General features: G+C 45.0%; 1 protein-coding gene across 1 annotated transcript in view; it reads right to left on the bottom strand.

The window, feature by feature from the left end:
* LOC144768680 (putative DBH-like monooxygenase protein 2) overlaps positions 1-22,850 on the bottom strand; it is a 574,472-nt gene that overhangs the window by 210,530 nt on the left and 341,092 nt on the right. Inside the window, exon 8 of the mRNA XM_078652509.1 lies at positions 3,746-3,834. Coding sequence (XP_078508635.1) covers positions 3,746-3,834 — 89 coding nt within the window. The remainder of the gene's footprint in view (positions 1-3,745; positions 3,835-22,850) is intronic.

Here is a 22,850-nt window from a genome sequence, read left to right on the forward strand (position 1 = left end):
GAACAGCGCGAGAGTCAGGTGCTCTTAAGACATACGGGTGAGTAAAAATAAGATGACCAGGATTCAGTAAAATATCACCTGTGCCATGGGCGGATTCCCGTTGTATTAGTGCAAATATGTGAACGAACAAGATACAATACCAACTATCAACTTACTTCGGAGCGGACAACGCCGCGTCTCTCACGTTTTGAAGTTGGAGAGTTTTACCTAACGGGGCTCCTGATTGGATATTATGTGCAAAATGAAATCATGTGATGTGTGCAAAGAGCCATTGACGAAAGAATGGTTCTGAGTCCTGTTATTCAGTGTAATTTTTTTGTGCTCGATATTTGATTTAATCTTGTGATTTATTGCTCATGAATACTTGTTTGTTTTATGTTTTCGAGCTGCTGCATTTACTAACTTATATACGTTTACTGTTTGTGTCGTTCTGCTGACATTGTTTAAATTTTTTCACATTTTTTCACATTTCTTCACGTAATTCTGACTCGCACATCACATGGTACGTATTGGGTTCTATCCGTGTTTCTTATTGGCTCTTTGCACACATCACATGATTTCATTTTGCACATAATATCCAATCAGGAGCCCCGTTAGGTAAAACTCTCCAACTTCAAAACGTGAGAGACGTGGCGTTGTCCGGTCCGAAGTAAGTTGATAGTTGGTATTGTATCTTGTTCGTTCACATATTTGCACTAATACAACGGGAATCCGCCCATGGCACAGGTGATATTTTACTGAATCCTGGTCATCTTATTTTTACTCACCCGTATGTCTTACGAGCACCTGATTCTCGCGCTGTTCTTTTTGATATCACTTATGGATTCTAGAGCATTAAGCTAGCACACTTTGAGCCTCTTTTCTCTTACGTATATTTCTGGTGTATTTAGTTCGTACTGTGGAATGCATGCAGGATTTTTAAGACACGTTAATGTAAAACATGTTTTCATGATATTAAGATGTGGAGGTTTTGAATTGGTCCTGTTTTGACTTCTTTTACAGACCCCTGATGAAGGGTCCCCGTTTTGTTGACCCGAAATGCATTGGGTATACATATGACCTATGGATAACTTGGATTTGAGAATTGCATCATAAGAATTTCATTATGTTTGCTAAAATTCGATGAAGCATATGACTTGAAGAAATTGTATTGAAATGTTCAACAAACTTTCAAAACATTAAATGGAACTCGTGAAGAAACAGTGGTTTCAAGTTTACAGTGCGCGCATTTGTATAGCCCCACAAACCTGCTCCATATAACCCAGCTGAAATGCATTTGCTTTTATATGAATTGATCAGCTCCGTGATAGGTGTTTGTCCCAATCTACACCCCAATCTAATGATTGTTTTGATGTTCCTGCTGAATTACTGTGACCTTGCAGTTAAACAGAATTCCATTTAAGAGACAAACTAAAAGGGATCCCCAAATAATAAAAATCTTTCATGTTCTCTTTGTGAGTTTCCCCCACGACGAATGGTTTTAACTTAATGTCTACGCGCCCTCAGGTCATAATAAATGATTTGTGATGGTTCACTTTTAGATCCAAATCTTCCATATAAAAATAGAAGGAATCCAGTCAGACCTCCAGCCCATTTGCTGCACAGGCAATGAATATGGCATCATCTGTGTACAGCAAAAATAGAATGCATTTGGGGGTTTCCTTTACTACTTTATACAAATGTTTAGAGATCCCGTTTATTTAAAGAAGGAAAAGAACAGGAGCTAAAATGCACCCTTGTCTCACGCCCGTATGGTTCTAATTTGGGAAGTAGTTTCACCTGGATGAGAAGTTCCAGTTCCACTCCCATTCTTTCTATCAAGACCAATAGTTTTAATCAGTTTACCAGGTCAAAGACACTATCAATAAAGGCCACGTGATGGCCAATACGTATTTTCCCGCTATCATAAAAAAAATGAACATTGGTCTACCGTCCCAGTTCCTTGTCTGAAGCCAAATTTAACATTGGGCACGATTTTATTTTCCTCAGCCCCTGTTTCCAGATGCAACAGAAGCACCCTCCCTAAGATCTTCACACTAGAATCGAGCAGGGAGATTGGTCTGCAACATGACGGAGAGGCCCTATCCCCCTTTTTTCTATTTGGGCAATTATAGCTGACCTTTATGAGTCAGGGATATGGCCCGTCACAGATTATCTTAAAACGGTGGTGAACAGTGGCACCGGTAGGTCAACATTAGGTTTGAAAATATCTGCAGGGATGCCATCTGGACCTGGTTCTTTTCACAGGGCAACAAATAGAAGAAAAAAAACATTTTATGGCTTTATGGACACCAAAACAAAACAGATCCACCAGAGAGTTTGGAGATATATATTTCACAAGAAATAATAAATCAGGATTTTTCACTTAACCTCAAACAAGCATTGGCAAATTCACCAAATTTGACACTTAAAAAACTTTTCAAGAGAAACTTTTAAAGGTTGGTATGCTGTTATTTAGAGTTACTTTAGGTGACTAGCTCTGGAAGGGAGCCACTCAAGGGGACCAGCAGAATGCAACAAAACAGTTACCTCCTCAAGAAAGACAGTCTTCAGTCCAGTTCTGGTGTCAGAGGCCCCTTGCCTATGACTTCTATGGAGTGGTCATGATGCAAGGGATACAGGATCCTGAAATGTTCAAGGATGCTGTGCAGTTGCCGGGGCCTTCCTAGGGCTACTCATCAGTCCACAGTCCTCATGAAGTGATTTTGGCCTCAAAATCCTCTGCGGGCCCCAGAAATTGATTCACCACTGGCCTACCAATCCCCTGGCACAGCGAGTTCAGTGGTTTCCTTCTTTTGTCTGTATCGCTCCTTCTGGGTGACCAAACTGCACCTCGATGACTTTCTCAGGTCCAGCAGACTCGCTTGCAACTTTTGGGTGTCAGGTCCTGTTATCCTGGGCTGGACATTGGCGAGGAGCGAAGATCCAGCTATTGGAACTACCAACTCGACACAGCAGCCTTCGTTTTTGGCCCTTTGCTGTGAACTTTGGTATGGTATTTCCATGCAGAGGATAGCCAGCGGAGGTGGTCAGTGTGTAACTCTGTACTCACCAATGGAGCAACAAGTCTACCTCCCAGTAAAAACAACATTTGTGAGATTTTACTTCCAGAATATGTGAAACCAATGTTCTACTTTTCTAATATGCTGGACTCTGCCTTAGGACTCGATAGGCCTGCTATAGGAGTGACTTAAACATATTAAAAGGAAGTTTGGGCTTTGTCATTGATTAAAATTGCAAATTCAAGTTAGCTGTTGTACACTGCCCTTCAAGTCTGTAGAGGCAGACTTGAAGCCATGTTTTACTTTGTTCCACTAAGGATGGCACAATATGTGCTGCAGTCACTGAGGGAACATTCTAACTTACATGCCCTGGGTACCCCATGTAATATATACTAGGACTTGGTAGTAAGTTAGCTTGTGGCAATTGGTTATAGGCCAATCAAACATACATCTTTTAGGGTCAGGGAACTGGCACTGAGGTCAGGATAGCAGGCATCAGTGCATTCTCAGAGTCAAAAAAGCAGAACATCTGCTCAAAACTTTGGGGGTGACCATACAAAAAGAGGCGTTTCCTTACAGTAGAATTCACAATCTCCCTATTAACCAATTGTCTTACAATAAGGTTTATTTGCAATGTCAGGGTATGGAAAGAAAGCAACTCTGCATCTGCATAGACTGGCCACTTGCCCCTTGGCTGCATAGTCGCTCAGTTTTCCACATTCGCCGGGCAAACATTTACACACCTGAAGTGGGCGACTTGGACAGCTCGACCTGCCAGGTGCGTGTGGAGTACCACAGCGAAGACCTTCAACTCTGTCACGTTGGGACTCTTCTGCAGATATAAAGAGAGAGAGGAGGAGATGAAGTGGTGAGGCCTTATTACTGAGACACACCTACAAGGAAGCAAGAAGCACCTACTAGGAGATGACTTGCGATCATTTCTGTGTGCTGTTTACATTTAAAAAACCTGTATAGCACTCATGATATTTTGACTGAAACTTTTTTAAGGATATGACCTAGGTACAGTTTTAGCTGTTATGCAAGTCCACAAAAATAAAAAGAATTCAACATACATATGTACGTAAATGAATGGCTTTCGGTCAACCCTCTTCAATCATGTTCAAATGTCATTCACATTTTTGCTTCCAGCCACCAGAGCATACAGCATAGGGCAATGGATTTGCCAACTTCAGTTATTGACTCCCTTGCCCTGTATCTGACCACATTTCACCTGATCCAGTGTGAAGATCTGCCTAAAGAGATGTACACTTCAGTGCCAGGGTTTGGAGACAATACTTTACATTACCAATGTTTTTTCCTATCCATTCTTTATGCTTTTTTATGTTTCATATCATCAATATGTGTTTACACTATGGGGACAATTTAGAGTTTAGTGGACAGAGTACTCTGTGGCAAATGCAGTTGAGTACCATGTTCGCCACGCTCTCTGTTCACCCATTTCATGAGAAACAGGCGAATTACAAGCTTTCTGTCAACAATGCACCTGTTGGCTTCCTCAGCATAAAGCTTCCTTCTTCTCCCCCTACTCCATCGATCCAAAGGAGGAAGGGTATTACACTGTCCACCATATATAGGGAGGACAGGGTGATGTCCTGTTTCTTTCTGTCCATCACACCAATAAAAACCTGGCGGTGAGTGGCAGAAAACAATATTGATCCTCGTGTTCTGGGAGAAAACTCCTAGGGTAAGAAGATCATTGTTTTTTGTTTTTCAAAAAACTCCCATATTGGGAGATTTTTATTGAAAAACAAAACATGTGAAAAGTTTGGTGGGCGGCTACCAAAATCAATGGTGGCCATACCCAACTTTTTGTACCTTGAAGGGAAGCATGGGGCCACTGTATGAACAAATAAACAAATGGCATTGAAGCGCTGGGTTCAGCAACCACATGGATCCGGCACATTTAAGTTGCCCTTGTTGTTTTATGGGGGGCCCACTGTATCATCAGCGGGTGGCGAACTCCATGGCCATTCCTTTGCTGCTGCTGCGCCTGTCCAGACACTGTGGCATGATGGCAGGCACAACCACTGTGTGTAGCTGTTATGCAAGCCCACAAAAACCCTGATAGCAAGGAGGTGGTCCAATGGGCAGCATAGGCAAGGGTGGGCACAGAACAGGAAGCCTTGGACAGCGTTGACACATTAAAAATAGAATTTTACCTGTGAAGTCTGTTAGTGCCTTTTGCAAGTTATATCCTGGGGCTCACGTAGGTCACTGGCTGGCCATGTGCCTCCAGAGCTCACCAGCCGGTCCACTCCTAGCAGGGAGCCCATGTCCACTGTCAGAAGCCTCACTGTTACCAAACCTGAGCCTTCGGCTGCTGCTCTGCTGGAATTAACACTCACACCAACCGACTGCCTTGAATCTGTACAGCAGGCAGCAGAATGACTCTGTAATTTTAAAAACTAGGTAAACTACATAATAACTTAAGTAGTTGTCTAAATTAGTTCTATTCACTTACACGGTTTCAAGGCAGTGGTGGTTCATAGATGGTAAGGATGTTATTACTTATGGTTAGGATTGGTTGATACTTCTAACAAGCACTGGCAACTTCAAACGGCCTGGCTGATAATTGGGGTATTTTCATAGCATTGTAATGCAACTGTATGCAATAGCAGTAAACTCACAGAGAGGTACCCAATTACTGGTAATTGCTCTTACTCACTCAAAGTGTCACACATTTGGCAGTAAAATATCACTCATATGCACAGAGGAACAATACAATTGTCACATATAAGCTGTCTGAAAACTTGGAAGCTATGTCCCTTCCGAATCCTACAGCCTCCTGATCACACCCTACGCCAGCCACACTAGCCTGGCAGTGATGGCAATGAGTTGCCAGCATGTGTCGATGCACCCTGCCACCGACAGGTCAGTCGCTTGGACCTAGAATGAACCGGGGATGTGGTCGCCATTTTGCCTGTTCTGCGAGACAAGATGGTGGGCGAGACTGTGAAGATGGTGGTGCCATTTCACCTGGTAACTGAGAAGACCCCAGCATTTCCCCTGTCGGATGGCCGGTTTGATTCTCCAGCTTCTAGGAGGGGCAAGCGGGACCAGATCAGTGTTGGTCCCTTTCCCATTGTGGGCCCTTTGTTATATCCTTGATGGGCTGAGCGAAGGTAGCTCTCTAGAGGAAATTGGGATATATATATATATATATATATATATATATATATATATATATGATGCACACTGGTTTGGCGTGCTCGAGCCACTTTTGGCAGCGGGCTCCCGGCGGGGTCGCCGCCCCCTCAAAATGCCACACACTCCTGGTACAGCAAGTCCGTATTTTTCACGAAAAAGACCAGAACCGGGGCTCAAATGGTGTTCAAGGTGCAGTATTTATTGGCACACGGAGTAACAAACCCTACGCGTTTCGAAGCCTTGAGCTTCTTGCTCACGGGTACATTCGTTAAAGCGGCCATTCTTTTTAAAGTGATAGACTTCACATTGTTTCGTGCACGTGATTACAGTGACATAGAAGAGTTACTATGTTGCAACAACAGTCCATAAATTAAAGCAATGTTGCTGATGGAGAACAAAACATAATTGCAGCTGTAAAGATCGGGCAAACTGCCCTCATTTTGCGTGATAATTGCAGATATATCTGCACAAAGCATGGTATACCGCCCAAGTGGGCCAATTGACAATTCTCGTGTATAAGACAAAAATTATTGTATACTCTCTTAATTTTACACATCGAGTGATGAATTTTCAAAAAGAATTATTAATGATTCAAACAAGGCCAGCTGCCTCAGCAAATGTTCGTGTTTTAGGTGTCGAGCCCAAGTGGGCTATTTAGATTCAACTGTACAATGTATCTCCATCTGAAAATAAAAGGACAATGTGCACAATGTTTACTATGTCATTAGTTTTACAGTGAATAAAAAACCTTAAAAGACTTTTAGAATGGAACTTAGTCAGAAAACAGGCAAGTTAAAAATACATTAAGTTTGTAAATGGACTGAAATTTCTTCCCCCATATTGTGTCCTGCGGGTTGTGTGGTATTGTACCTAATGATGTAGCGGGATTCTAGTTTACGTAGTTCCAATAACCTATTTCCACCACGTTCTTTATGTTCTACACAATGAATGACAAAATATTTCAAAAGATTGGGGTTCTGTTGATGCTCAGCTACGAAATGCCTGGCCACAGGATATTGTGGATTCGCATTTTTAATTGCCCTCAAATGTTCCAATGCCCGCAACTTGGCTTTTTTAGTGGTCATGCCAATATAGAATTTGTCACATGGACATTGCAGTGCATACACTGCGTATTCAGTATTACACCCCACACGTTTGGTAATTTTATGTTCTGCTTGATCTTTACATAACTTCAGACCTTTACATTTGTGGCTATATTTACAAGCTTTGCACTTAGTGCAGGGGAAAAATCCCACAATATTCACAGATTTGCAGGGTTCTTGTATTAGGGCATTGCTAAGCGTGTCTTTAAGAGATTTCGCTTTTCTGAAGGTAATAGAGGGAATTTCATTAAGTGCCTCTTTTAGGTCACAGTCCAATCTGAGGATGTTCCAATGTTGCTTGAGACTCTTCCTCAATTGCCACGATTGATTATCAAAGCTAGTGATTAATCTGATTTGCTCAGAATTCTCACGGGTTTTAGGCACTAAAAGATCTTTCCTCAGCATTTGCTCAACTTTGACTTCTGCTTGTTTGATCACAGATCTACTATAGCCTCTTTCACAAAATCTTTGACTAATGGTGTTCTTTTCCAACTCAAAACCCACTTGTGAACTACAGTTCCGCTTGGCTCTGATAAGCTCACCTAGCGGGATGCTTCGTATCAAATTGGGGGGATGGCAGCTTTCTGCATGTAGTAAACCGTTCCCCGCTGTGGGCTTGCGGAAAAGAGAATTAGTGAGTGTCCCATCAATCACTTCTAGATTCACATCCAGAAACTCCAATTTCTTTGTGTTCATCTGACTAGTGAACTGTAAATTCAACGAATTATCATTGAGAACAATTTCAAATTCCTTTGCTTCCTCAAATGTCCCCTTCCACACACAAAAGATGTCATCAATATATCGGACCCAGAGAACCACGTGGTCAGTAAAGTGGGAGATGTTGTTCACCACTTTCTCCTCCCACCAGCCCAGGTGCAATCCCGCGAAACTGGGGGCGAAGCAACTGCCCATCGAGGTTCCCCGGGTCTGCTGATATATTTGTTTGTTGAAAATAAAGAAATTGTTCTTCAAACAAATTTCTATCATGTCTAATAGCATGTGTGTGTGGAGTAAATGTGATATCAATCTTTCTTTTTTGAGGGTGATCAATGAGTTGGTCTGGAACAATGATTATTGGTTGATCAGCTTTGATGTCACAAGTCTTTATACGTGTATACCACACGACTTGGGCATTGATGCATGTAAGCATTTCTTGAGAGAAAGATCGATATCACATTTACTCCACACACACATGCTATTAGACATGATAGAAATTTGTTTGAAGAACAATTTCTTTATTTTCAACAAACAAATATATCAGCAGACCCGGGGAACCTCGATGGGCAGTTGCTTCGCCCCCAGTTTCGCGGGATTGTACCTGGGCTGGTGGGAGGAGCAAGTGGTGAACAACATCTCCCACTTTACTGACCACGTGGTTCTCTGGGTCCGATATATTGATGACATCTTTTGTGTGTGGAAGGGGACATTTGAGGAAGCAAAGGAATTTGAAATTGTTCTCAATGATAATTCGTTGAATTTACAGTTCACTAGTCAGATGAACACAAAGAACTTGGAGTTTCTGGATGTGAATCTAGAAGTGATTGATGGGACACTCACTAGCTCTCTTTTCCGCAAGCCCACAGCGGGGAACAGTTTACTACATGCAGAAAGCTGCCATCCCCCCAATTTGATACGAAGCATCCCGCTAGGTGAGCTTATCAGAGCCAAGCGGAACTGTAGTTCACAAGTGGGTTTTGAGTTGGAAAAGAACACCATGTGTCAAAGATTTTGTGAAAGAGGCTATAGTAGATCTGTGATCAAACAAGCAGAAGTCAAAGTTGAGCAAAGGCTGAGGAAAGATCTTTTAGTGCCTAACACCCGTGAGAATTCTGAGCAAATCAGATTCATCACTAGCTTTGATAATCAATCGTGGCAATTGAGGAAGAGTCTCAATAAACATTGGAACATCCTCAGATTGGACTGTGACCTAAAAGAGGCACTTAATGAAAATCCCTCTATTACCTTCAGAAAAGCGAAATCTCTTAAAGACTCGCTTAGCAATGCCCTAATACAAGAACCCTGCAAATCTGCGAATATTGTGGGATGTTTCCCCTGCACTAAGTGCAAAGCTTGTAAAAATAGCCACAAATGTAAAGGTCTGAAGTTATGTAAAGATCAAGCAGAACATAAAATTACCAAACGTGTGGGGTGTAATACTGAATACGCAGTGTATGCACTGCAATGTCCATGTGACAAATTCTATATTGGCATGACCACTAAAAAAGCCAAGTTGCGGGCATTGGAACATTTGAGGGCAATTAAAAATGCGAATCCACAATATCCTCTGGCCAGGCATTTCGTAGCTGAGCATCAACAGAACCCCAATCTTTTGAAATTTGTTGTCATTGATTGTGTAGAACATAAAGAACGTGGTGGAAATAGGTTATTGAAACTACGTAAACTAGAATACCGCTACATCATTAGGTACAATACCACACAACCCGCAGGACACAATATAGGGGAGGAACTTTCAGTCCATTTACAAACTTAATGTATGTTTTACTTGCCTGTTTTCTGACTAAGTTCCATTTTAAAAGTCTTTTAATTTTTTTTAATGTTTAGTCTATTAATGTTTTTTATTCACTGTAAAACTAATGACATAGTAAACATTGTGCACATTGTCCTTTTATCTTCAGATGGAGATACATTGTACAGTTGGATATAAATAGCCCACTTGGTCTCGACACCTAAAACACGAACATTTGCTGAGGCAGCTGGCCTTGTTTGAATCATTAATAATTCTTTTTGAAAATTCATCACTCGATGTGTAAAATTAAGAGAGTATACAATAATTTTCGTCTTATACACGAGAATTGTCAATTGGCCCACTTGGGCGGTATACCATGCTTTGTGCAGATATATCTGCAATTATCTCGCAAAATGAGGGCAGTTTGCCCGATCTTTACAGCTGCAATTATGTTTTGTTCTCCATCAGCAACATTGCTTTAATTTATGGACTGTTGTTGCAACATAGTAACTCTTCTATGTCACTGTAATCAAGTGCACGAAACAATGTGAAGTCTATCACTTTAAAAAGAATGGCCGCTTTAACGAATGTACCCGTGAGCAAGAAGCTCAAGGCTTCGAAACGCGTAGAGTTTGTTACTCCGTGTGCCAATAAATACTGCACCTTGAACACCATTTGAGCCCGGTTCTGGTCTTTTTCGTGAAAAATACGGACTTGCTGTACCAGGAGTGTGTGGCGCATATATATATATATATATATATATATATATATATATATATATATATATATATATATATATATATATATATCCAAAAGAAATGCGATACTAAGGGTACCCAGCCTCTCGAACTGGGGCCTGTTGGATTTTTCCTTGCATCAAGTATTAGCGAACTACAGCTACTGTTTTATTTAAAGAAACGTGAACTATGAACTTACATATGAACTGCAGTTACACCTCGCAGCTGAGGAGTTGCCTTTAGGAAATCTGTATTTTGGTCATTTGTCACTGTCCATGAAAGCCGGATATAACGTAGATCAGGTGGTGACTACAGGGTTGTTTGCATATGATTAAGGCTCTGTGGAGTCGAAACGTGTAATGCTACTCTTTTTCTACACGAATAAAAATTATTTGAATGAAGCCCAGTGGTTGGGCCTGATTGCGCACACCAGGAGGTTGAGCAAGTCTTTCTTTTGAAATATTTAGAGTTTTGACACGACTCAACAGGCCAGCTTTGAGAAGCTGGGCACCCTTAGTGTCGCATTTCTTTTGGATGTATCATGGATGGGGTATATATATTCACCACTGGCCAGCAAGTTCAATGGTTTTCCTTCTTTTGTCTGTATCTCTCCTTTTGGGTATATGTATATATATATATATATATATATATATATATATATATATATATATATATATATATATATATATATATACATATATTTTTTGTTGAATATCCAATGTCATTATTGTTCACATAATTTTGAACCATATAATTGGCACCCTCACTGTTATGAGCATAGCTCATCGGCGGATAGAATACGAGCTCAGAGCATGTCTCTATGGCTTGGTATATGTATTCCAAGATGGCGCCCGCCGCGACTATAGGAGGGCTAGACTTTTTTTTTTTTTTTGAAACTGTTTTTATTGATTTTATAAACACAAACAACTTGCAAGGAACAAGGTACAGGAGAAGACATCATTACAAATAAAGTTGCACTGTATGGCGTGTGAGCGGGAAAGGTCAACCATTGATCAGAAGGTTCATTAAAATAAAGAATCTCATGTGGGGGAGCAGAGGAGCACAAAATAGTCCAGTACAGAATAGTAAGTGGAGGAACCAACTGGTTATGGGGACACAGGTTCAATATCCGGGTCTGGGAGAGGGGGGGTACATATATCACCACGGTAAGAATTCCATTGAGACCATATCTTCCCCCATTTACGGGGCGTACCACGAGAAATATACACAGTTTTTTCCCTGAACATGCACCAATCCATGTTTTGTTTCCAATTCCGAATCCCGGGTGGTCCCGGAGCACCCCACAGTTGTGCAATATCTCTCTTGGCTATCATGTTTCCCAAGGTCACCCATCGAAGCTGCGACACATTATAGTCGTTCGGTTCCCACACATTCAGCAAACATCTCCTAGCCTCAGGCATTGATCGCACACCCGTAACCTCACTCATTACCTCATGCACACGGGTCCAGAATCGCACTATCTCAGGGCATTCCCAAATGATATGCAGAAATGTGCCCAGGAGACCGCAGCCACGCCGGCACAAACCATCCACAGAAAAACCCATGTGTATCAAGCGGGGACCAGTCACGTACACCCTATGTAGAATTTTGAGCTGAACAAATCTAAGGCGCGCCGGGATAGCCACCTCTTTAGGGGAGGAGATCGCCGCTTGCCAATCCTCGTCGTCAAGCTCCAGCCCATCGCTAGTCCAGACCTCTCTAAGACGAAGCAGGAGATCGGATCTGGAGTTGATGAGTTTTTTATAAATAAGCGAAATAGTACTATCAGGAACATGTCCGTCCAGTACCCTATCCTCAAGCGGGGACGCTTCCGGTATCTCAACTCCCGGAGGGAAGACCGAGAGTACCGCATGACGCACCTGCGCATAGCGAAAAGATTCGCGTTCGCCCAAAGCGTATTCGGCTCTCAATTCCTCAAACGTTTTAATTTTCCCTTTGGACCAAACGTCATCCACCCTGCTGATGCCTATCAAGTCCCACCTGTCAAACCCCTTCGATTGCCAGAGAGATCCAAGTCTATCGGATGCATACAATGGGGTGGCACGAGTCAATTTATCAGACCACCCAAGCGCCATGGAGGCATGTCTCCACACTTGGACAGCCGTCCTAGTGGGGCCCGTTACATTCCGAGGGGTGACTCTGGAGTAAAGGGCTCTATTATAATCACCCCCTGGCAATAGCCACTTATCCATCTCGAAGGCTGGGTTCGGTGAAGGGCCGTACATACAGTGATTTATCGCCCCCAATTGAGACGCCCAATAATAGCGACGGATATCAGGCAAGGCAATTCCCCCGTCGTACCACGGGAGCGTCAGTTTAGCAATGGCAATTCGGGATCTACCCCCCCCCACACCAATTGTCTCTGTAGGGTTTCAATCTCACGGAAATATTTGGCCGGGACTATGTCGAGCGTATTTTGCAACGCATAGAGGAAGCGGGGCAGCGACATCATCTTAAACAGTGCCGCTCTACCTAGGGGAGAAAGAGGAAGTTTTCCCCAAGCAACAACATCTGCCCGAAGGCGCTGAAGAGGGGGCAACAAGTTCCGGTCAAACCGCAGCTCAGGCTTCAGAGTAATAAAAATGCCTAGGTATCGAAATCCATCACGCGCAATCATGATGGGGCACCCACTGGGCAAAAGAGGAGCGTCACCCGACAGGACATATATACAGGACTTCGACCAATTAATAATAAGACCCGAATTCTTACGAAAGGACGTCAAGACATCAAACAGTACAATGAGGGATTTATGAGGAGATGTAAGGTACAGCAAAATATCATCTGCATAGAGAGACACACGGTCCTCAAACTCCGAATTCCACCGAATGCCCTTCAGGGACGGCTCCCACCTCAACCAAGCCGCCAGTGGTTCTAAGGCAAGGGCAAACAACAAAGGGGACAGAGGACAGCCCTGTCGCGTTCCCCTGCCCAATGCAAAGGGCGCAGAGACCCGACCATTTACCACCACCTGAGCGATGGGATCGGTGTAAAGCAACCTGACCCACCGAACGAAGTCCGGACCAAAACCAAACTTTGCAAGAACCGCCCACAAATATGGCCACTCTATAGTATCAAACGCCATCGTAGCGTCCAAGGACGCCAAGATGGCGGGCTCACGTAGCGTCTCGGCTCGCGCCAGGACGCCGTGCAACCGTCGGAGGTTAAGTGCCGTGTTGCGGTGCGGTATAAAGCCGGACTGATCAGGGTGAACAAGGTCCCCAATGACAGTCGCCAAACGCGTCGCCAGCAGTTTGGCCAGGATTTTAGGCTCAGCATTAATCAACGAAATGGGTCTAAAAGAGGCACAGCGATCCCGAGGCTTGTCGTCCTTGTGGATGACGACTATAGAGGCCAGTCTCTGGTCCGGCGGGAGGGAACCCACCTCCAAAGACTCGAGAAACATCGAACGTAGGTGTGGGGCCAGCGTATCTGGACGCAGTTTATAGAGCTGAATGGGGAGTCCATTAGGGCCCGATGCCTTGCCGGATCGGACCGAACGAATGGCGGCGGCGATCTCCTCCACACTAGGCGGCACATGTAGAGCATCCCTATCAATGTCAGACAATCGGGGAAGCGCGATATCTCGCAACAGCAAGTGGGAATCCTGCTCAGATCGATCAGACACTGGGGAATACACCTCGCGGAAGTAGTCAGCAAAACACGTAACCACATCAGCAGGGTCAGTATAACACTCACCACTCTCCGCAACAATCACAGGGACTACTCGGCTCGCATTCTCCCTCTTATCCAGCCAAGCAAGCAGTTTCCCAGCTTTATCACCCACATCGTACAGGCGGCCCTGCTGGTCCCTGCCCATTTCCTTAGCTGCATCCGTAACCAAAGCCCTGTAGTCATATTGTTTCAGCTCCAACAAGTGTAGCCCCTCAGCGGTGACCCCGGATTCCAGGTTCCCCTCCAAAGCCGTGACCTCCCCCTCGAGGCGAACCACCTCAGCACGGTTAGCCCACTGCACGCCACCAATCAAAGAGAGGGCCTGGCCACGAATGACAGTTTTGTAAGCCTCCCAGAGCAAACTGGGAGAGGAAACAGAGCCCACATTCTCAGCAAAATAACAATCGTGCGTAGTAACTAGCTCAGCCCTGACCCTGGGATCCCGCAAGTACCAGGGGTTAATCGGAGCCACTCGGCCGGCCGAACCCTGCTGTGCGTCAACCACCAACCAAATCGGAGAATGATCCGAAATACCCCTCGCCAGATGTTTAACTTCCCGTATAATGGAAGCATGGGCAGAAGGCAACAGGATATGATCCAACCTCGAGAGACTACCATGGGCACCAGAATGAAAGGTATATTGCGACTGCCCCGGGTGAAGCAAGCGCCAGCAATCAGTCAATCCCAGCGTTTCCAGAAAGTCGCTCAACCAAGTCTGGGCCCTAGGCAGTTCCCGGGGAGGGTGACGGTCATGCATCCCCGAGACCACTGCATTAAAATCACCCCCAACCAAAAGCAGACCCTCGGGGAGACCCAGGAGAAGACCACTCAAGTCAGCGAATGTGGTGGCTTGGAGGCCCGGGGGTACGTATACGGAAATCAGGATAACAACCTTCCCTTCCCAACGCCCAACAATGGCGGCGTATCGTCCCTTATCATCTAGTATGACATCATCCATGGCCAAGGGGAGGGAGGTCCGAACCAAAATGCCCGCCCCTCTGGATCCCGAAGTGAAACCCGAGTGCGCCGCAAGGCGATAACCACGCCTGTTGAGAGCATAGCACTTGTTGCCGAGCAAATGTGTCTCCTGCAGCAAGACAACATCAGGAGACAAACGTTTCAGCAGTTGCAACACCACCCTTCTCTTAATCCCATCCCCCAACCCATTTACGTTCCAACACAGCACCCGAAGCCCCCTACCCCCCATCCCCGAAGTCAGTCCCCCCCCGCCCCACACCCGAGGCAACTTCAAAAAACAGGAGTTCGTCCTTCCTTCGCCTTGCAGAGAACAATAAATTCAAACCAACATCCCCGATACCCCAACAATACCCAGACAACTTCACCCCCCACCCCGCACCCCTGCTGAAGACCAAAAAGCCCCATAAACTTGCAGTGTGCCTGTCGCCCAACCACCCAACTAGTCTACAAAAAGAAAACCTAGGAGGAGAAGGACCTGCCCACCCCCCACCCACCCCCACATGAACTAATACTAGCAGATATTAATGTCACGGCATTAGCACAAATCAAAGTCAACTGTAAAAGAACGGGGGTCGAAGACGATATCTACTCCTGCTCCATTAGGCCGCCCTCCGCTCGATCCGATTTGCCAGAGTCCTCAGAATGTCCATGATCCGTAGGCAGCGAGTCAAGCCAGTCACTTACGACCCCAGGGTGTTCGAAGAAAAAAGTGCGATCATTATGCACCACTCGCAGGCAGGCCGGAAAGAGCATGGCATACTTCATAGATCTTTCCCTGAGTCTCTTCTTGACACCTTGAAACCCCAGCCTCTGTTTCTGGACCTGTTGCGTGAAGTCTGGATAGAAGCTGACTGTAGAGTTCTCAAAGGCAATGGGACCGGTCTGTCGCGAAGCCTGCAGGATAGCATCTCTGTCCCGGAAATTGAAGATCCTCGCAATGATGGGACGTGGGTTAGCACCCACCTTAGGCTTGCCACCAGGGACCCTATGTGCACGCTCGACAGCGAAAAATTTACTGAGACCCTTGGGTGCTAGGTGATTCAGCACCAGGTCTTCCACCAATAAGTCCGTCGAGGCAGCAGTCGATGATTCCGGGACCCCAATCAGGCGAATGTTGTTGCGCCTGGCACGGCTTTCAAAGTCCTCCAGACGCCCAGAGAAATAGTCGTTAGCTTTTCGCAAGTTCCCAACTTCAGCTTGTAAGTCAGAAACGTCAGTGATCAGGCTAGAGGTCTTGAGATCCAAGGACTTGACCTTTTCGTTCGTCTTCGCCAGGTCCGTCCTGATCAAGTTGACGTCTATCGAAACAGTATCCAGTTTGAGCGTCAGGGCCTCATATTGTTGTCCCAATGACGCCTTCATTTCGGAAATGGCACCCATGACATCTCGCAGCGAGAGCTCGTCTTCAATCGATGAGTCCTCCGGTATAGTCGTCGAGGATTTAGATGCTGCACCCGGCGATCCCTTAGTAAGGGTGTACCGGTCCATGATGTTGGTTTGTAAAGCACTACCTCGAACGCCCGTTTTGGTCTTGCGTCTCTCACTCTCCGGCTTGGTGGCCATCTTAGATCCCGGACCCTTGAGGGTCGCCTGTTGACGGGTAAAAATGGTTACTGCGGTAACACGAGCAGGACCAAGAGAGATGAGACGGTGCCAGTCTCAGAACTGGAAGCCACAATAAATCGGCAGCAGAAACGGAGAGACCAAAAAGCAAAAACACTACGGGCTTACCTCGCAACTAGCAAAGTCAAGTAGGTCTCTGGACAGGAATCGAAACCGAAAGTGATCGCCCAGCCCAGGTGAATCCAGCAATCCGTTGTTGTTCACTTACTGGACGGCCGGCTAAAAGAAGATAGCCCGAAGCGTCACCATGGAGCAGGCCCGAAAACTGCGGCGGTCCGTAACTCTGGACCCCAAAGTCCAAATAAAGTCCAGAAAACAGAGAAAGAATCAGCACATCTTCGCCAATAAGTCCCCGTCGTCCAAACCATGATAAAGTACAGGATAGTCGGTGGAGGCGGTGAGGGTACGGGAGCCCTGTGCTCACGCGACCATCTTGGGTGCGCGCGAAGCTCCTCCTCCGGGCTAGACTTTGTTGATATCCATGTCTGTGTGAAAAAACTGAAAGAAAAAAACTTTATAAACATGTTGAATGTCGAAGTGCTATACACACTGACGAAGGCAACATGCCGAAACGCGTCTGTGCTGGTCCCCTGCACAATAAATTGCTTGTGGGTACCACGACCCCCTTGAGTGCTGTGTATTTCTTATGAAGCATTAAGAATAGACTGAGCGTCATATATATATATATATATATATATATATCTCCACTGGGGCTGTGGGGGGGAGCCTGATGGCCCTGAGGGTCCCTGCCAACTCCCCACCTCCTGCAGACGCTGGCATAGTTTTCACACACAGGGAGCTGCTAGAAAGGCAGCTCTCTGTGTATGAAAGCAATTCTGCTCCACTTCCTGTAAGCAAAAGCATTTTGCTGGAAGTGGAGCATTTGCTGTGGCTTGGCTGAAGCAGTAAAGCTCCTGCCAAGCTACAGCAAACACCTGTTTACTTGAGGTGGGCACCCCTGGACATAGCAGAAGCTGGCCCTGGGGTGTGGCGGTCCCTAGGGCAATTAATGACTCCAGGATTGGGGCCACACTCCCTTCCTCCTTTCTTTTTTTTTTTTTTTGAAAAAGCTTTATTGTAGCATTCAATATGAATACAAGCATGGGCCTACAACCGCAGGGGCCGGCCGCTAAACAAAATTAAGACCCCCTATATCACAGTATGACACAGCTCATCAGCCGACAACCCTGAGGTCCGGCAGCGATTCAGGATAGAGCTTGTATTAGTATGCACAACTGAGTCCCAGGATGAGACAGAGGTTCCATTTTATATTATTTAAGAAAGGATCAGGTTCCATACAATCAAACAGAAGAATATGGGGGACAGGGCAAGAAACAGGAAATGCACGTAAGAACCGCTATAATAGAACATTGGTGCCAAAGCATATGCAAACGACAATACAATATACATTCAGTGTTGAGCGCCAGTTCTCAGGGCCTTCCCACCCGGGAATCAGGCTATCATAAAAAGCATAAGCACTAAATACAAATACACGATAAGAATCCGAATGATTCACAAGCTATACTGATCCTTTAAGGAAGAGAAAGGGAAGGAAGAAAAAGGCCATAGAAATAAAAAAAAGGCAAAATAAAAAAACCCTTTCCAACCCCCCACCCAAATGGCTACAGCCTAATCCCACCAGCAGCGTGCCTGTCGCCCCTAATAACTAAAACACTAAAAGTAGGAAAAAGAGTGGAGGAGGGCTTATCCGTTTGGGCTCCCAGTCCCTTTAGTCCCCCCGCCAGAAACAGACACCCCCTATCACTAAAAGATCAACGTATGACAACACTTATAGAAAAAATTAGGGGGTACCGTAATACACCGCCCAGCCTTTTAGATCAAACAGTTCCAGTTCGAACACCCGTAAAAGCCACTCCAACCCGTCCCGACCTAGTTGATCTTAACCTTGGCCCTTCCAAATCAGCACATAAACCCCCCCAGCGAGACCCGAAGGCACACAAAGGAGTAATAGAGGAGAAGGGAGTCATCAAGAATCAATCTATGGTGACTCGTAGGCAGTGAGTCCACAAGAACTTCAGACGCAGAAGAACTCTCCCTCCTAGATGGACAGTCCCAAGGTATCTTGCCCAGGAGTCGTAAAGTCACCAAGAAAGGAGAAAACGACCACAAAATGAATGGAAAGTCAAGAACAAAAGTCTCCGGGAGGGGAATGCCTTTCGATACCTCCAAAGTCGATAGTGGTGGAAGGTTCGGCAATACACTGACGACCTCGGGAACACCTTCCTCCAGGGCACCATCCGATGGTATCAATACTTGCTTCCTCACGGGGTTCTCACACGGAGTCAAAATGGCCATGGTTCGAATGGCTGCAGATTGCTGTTCCAACTGTAAGGCTGGGTCCGGTTCCACCAGGAGCATCTAAGATAGGCGCGTGTCCAATTTGCACAATAAGACATCCACATGTGAATGAAACGCCCTCATTTCTGCCAATATTGACCTCAGCGATGGCTCAAGCACCATGCGATCCATAATCTCACACCCGACACCAATCACAATCACCTCCCTGGGTGAATCTGGCATCCTCAGGGGGGACAACCAGGATCACGAACGTGCAGATGCGGAGGGTGACCAGTCTTTATTCACAGCCACGGTCAACCCGGTTAAGGCCGCAGGCCAGAGACCCCCGACCCACCGAACCCCGGCGGGCCCAAGACCGGGTCCGCGGGACGGGGACCCTCACCCGCAGCCAACAGCAAGCAGAGTCACTCCTCCATCGATGCTGAGCAATAGAAACGATCGCCGCCAACTTTGGGATTAAACAAAGCCTCCACTCCGATTGACCGGACCCAGCCTGGGTCTCCCGGCCGATGTTGTTGCACTGCAGCCCGGCTGTGAAAGTACTCGAGGCCCCGGCTTCACTGCTGAAGTAGGCCACAATCTTCAATTCGATGTAGCTTCGTCAAACCAGCCAATAAAAGTTCCCGGATTTCACCATCGGAGTGCGGAACAGTTCATGTACACAGAGGCTAGGCGTGAAATCAGGATAATGTACAGGATATTGCGGCGGGATACGGAGGTCGGCGGAGCCGGGAGGCTAAGCAGCCATCTCGTTTGCTGACGTAGCTCCTCCCCCCCTTCCTCCTTTCTTGTTAAAGTTAGCCCCGGGGAGGTGGTGGTCCCCAAGGCCTGGGAGTTCCTGAGGTCCCCATTACAAATTCGAAAGGCCTGTGAGGTGATGGTCCCCAGGGCATGGGGTCCATCAGGCCTTCCTGATTAATTTGTAGAATATTGCCCTGGGTAGGTGGTGGTCCCATGGCATTATTAATCCCCAGGAGGGGGGTCCCTCCAATTTAGAAAATGTCCCTGGGACCTGGCCCACCCGGGGGCCTATTACTACAGCAGCAGGGGAGACCATACTTCTGTTTTTTCTTTTAATTTTCATCGGGCGGGATGGATCCAACGTGCCGCCTAAAATGATTTTAAAAATGTTTTTCTGGCCCTGCAGGGCCCCAGTGGAACCTCCCCAAAAGGCCTATGGGTTAGGGGTATTTCTACCCTGCTCCCTTTTCATTTTGTTTTTTTTCTGAGACCCCGCTCAGGCCTTGTCCCAAAATGGCTGCCAACACTTCCTGGTTTCAGGTGTTAGCAGCCAATCAGATCTCAGCATGAGATCGGGAGAGGTCGCGGATCCTCCACTTCTCAATATATACAATTTGACATTTCATTTAATAACTACGCAATTACTGAACGGATTTAAACCAAATCATAAAAAGCCACTTTCGTGAACTAGCATCTAACTTTCTGCCAAATTTGATGTAATTCCATTCAGCAGTCCGGGCTGAAGCCGTGTCAAAAGTTCATATGGAAATTGCCATGGTGAAAATGCAGTTTTGGTCCCCCCTTTTTCTCAGCCCCTACTTGATGGTTCACCTCGAAACTTTTGAAACAGCAGCTGAAGTGAGTGGCAAACTCTTTTCCAATGAAAACAAGATCCTAACTATAACTACCTACTAACGCCCGCCAGTAGTCTCTCTCTCTCTCGCTCTATTTATATATATATATATATATATATATATATATATATATATATATATTCACTGAAAAAACATAGGTTTTACAGACGTTATAGTTAGGAATTTGCATTAAAAAATCCTTAGAAATTCACTGAAAAAAACATAGGTTTCAGGGACATTATAATGAGTTGGACATTTGACCCATATAAAATCAGAGAAATTCACCAGTTATAGTTTGTTGAGCTAACTATAACTCGCGCGCCCGCAATGCACTGTTGATGACGTCACATATTACATCACTCATGACATGGTCAGTGACATCACTCATGACATCACTGATGACATCTCAAATGACATAACTGATGACATCATCCAGTGAATGTATGTTTCTGGAAAGTTTAAATCTTTTTCATATATATCTATGCCAAGGTTTATTGAAGAATGAGTGGATTTACAAGTGCCTGAATAGATTATTTAGTAGGTGCATGACTGACTGTATAAGTGAGTGATTGAACGTGTCTTACTGAATGCATTGGTTAGTGACTAAACTGTGTAAAAGTCTGTATTAGTCTCTCTATTGGTGTGTAAGCGGCTGCATGGATCGGTGAGTAGCTACATGACTGTCTATATGGGTTATTGATTTGTTCTCTGAGTATCTGTATGGGTGCCTGAGTGTCTGTGCGGGTGTGTGCTTGTGTAGTGTGACTCTCTGCATAGATATCTGAGTGGGTGATTCACTGGTCATATGGATTCAAAAGTGCATCTGGGAAGGGCTGTATGGGTGAATTAGTGTGTGTATGGGTGTGTTGGTGAGTGAATGAATGTCTCAGTGGTATATGTGTGAGTAACTACATATGTTTTAAGTCAGTATATGTGAGTGTTGGAATATATAAATGACAATACGTGAGAGTAAGCTATTTGAAGAGTGTGTGTATAAATGAGTGTCTGCTTGTATCAGTGAGTGTATAAGACAGTAAGTATGTGTTAGTATCTGCATAAATACGTGATGTAGTGTGTGTATAAATAACGGAGTTGGTTTGTATACCTGTATACATGAGTAAATTGTTATGTGATTGATTCTTTGCATGACTGAACAGGTGTGTGAGTAACTCTATGAATGAGTAGCAGAGTGTTACTGTATGTACAGGTGTATGAATGCATATTATAGTACTGTATTGATGAGTAACTGCATGTATAAGTGACTGAATGTGTGTATACACCTAGGAAATAGTGGTTGGTATGTACTATCTGGCATTGTTGTGTGTATGGTTTCAAAAATAGTAGTCTGTATTTTAAAGTGCGTGTATCAATCTTTATATTAGGGCATCAGTATATGCATCAGATTTTCCCATGGATGATGTCATCAGTGATGTCATCAGTGATGTCATCAGTGATGTCATCCGTGATGTCACTGACCATGTCATGAGTGATATAATATGTGACATCATCACCAGTGCATTGCGGGCGCGCAAGTTATAGTTAGCTCAACTAACTATAACTGGCGAATTTTTCTGGTTTTATATGAGTTAAATGTCCAACTAACTATAACATCCCTGAAACCTATGTTTTTTTCAGTGAATTTCTAAGGTTTTTTAAATGTTAACTCCTAATTATGCGCCATGTTATGCATCCTTTAGAATATAAGATAAGACTGTATAATATGTTAGCCAAACGTACCTTGACCGTGGTCAGTTCGTTAATGGTCCTGTAAAGATATGAGTGTGGTTTTTAATAACCTCGTGGGACAAAATACTGCATGTTGTAGTTGGCCAGTTAACTCTGTGTACATACCTCAATGTGAAAAAAACGCTCTGTAAAGTAAACGTAAACAAAAAAACGGCACTGTAAGATATGCCATTGATTTCAACAGTGCTGTGAGGTTGTAACGAAATGATGCTTTCCCTGTCACCTCTAGTCGTGTCTGTCTCCGTCCGTATTAACCCTCGTGTGCGGAGTAGCGTTCTGCTCCATCGCTATTCCCTGCTTGATTTTTACGAAGAATTCGCGATGCCGTCCCGCTTTAGTCATAGAAAGCGGACTTAAAAGAATCTGTTAATACTAGTGCGGACGCCATTTTCGACTGGGAAATGATATCGGAAACGAGT

The sequence above is a fragment of the Lissotriton helveticus genome, chromosome 7, assembly GCF_964261635.1.
Source record: "Lissotriton helveticus chromosome 7, aLisHel1.1, whole genome shotgun sequence".
In the NCBI taxonomy this organism is placed as follows: Eukaryota; Metazoa; Chordata; class Amphibia; order Caudata; family Salamandridae; genus Lissotriton; species Lissotriton helveticus.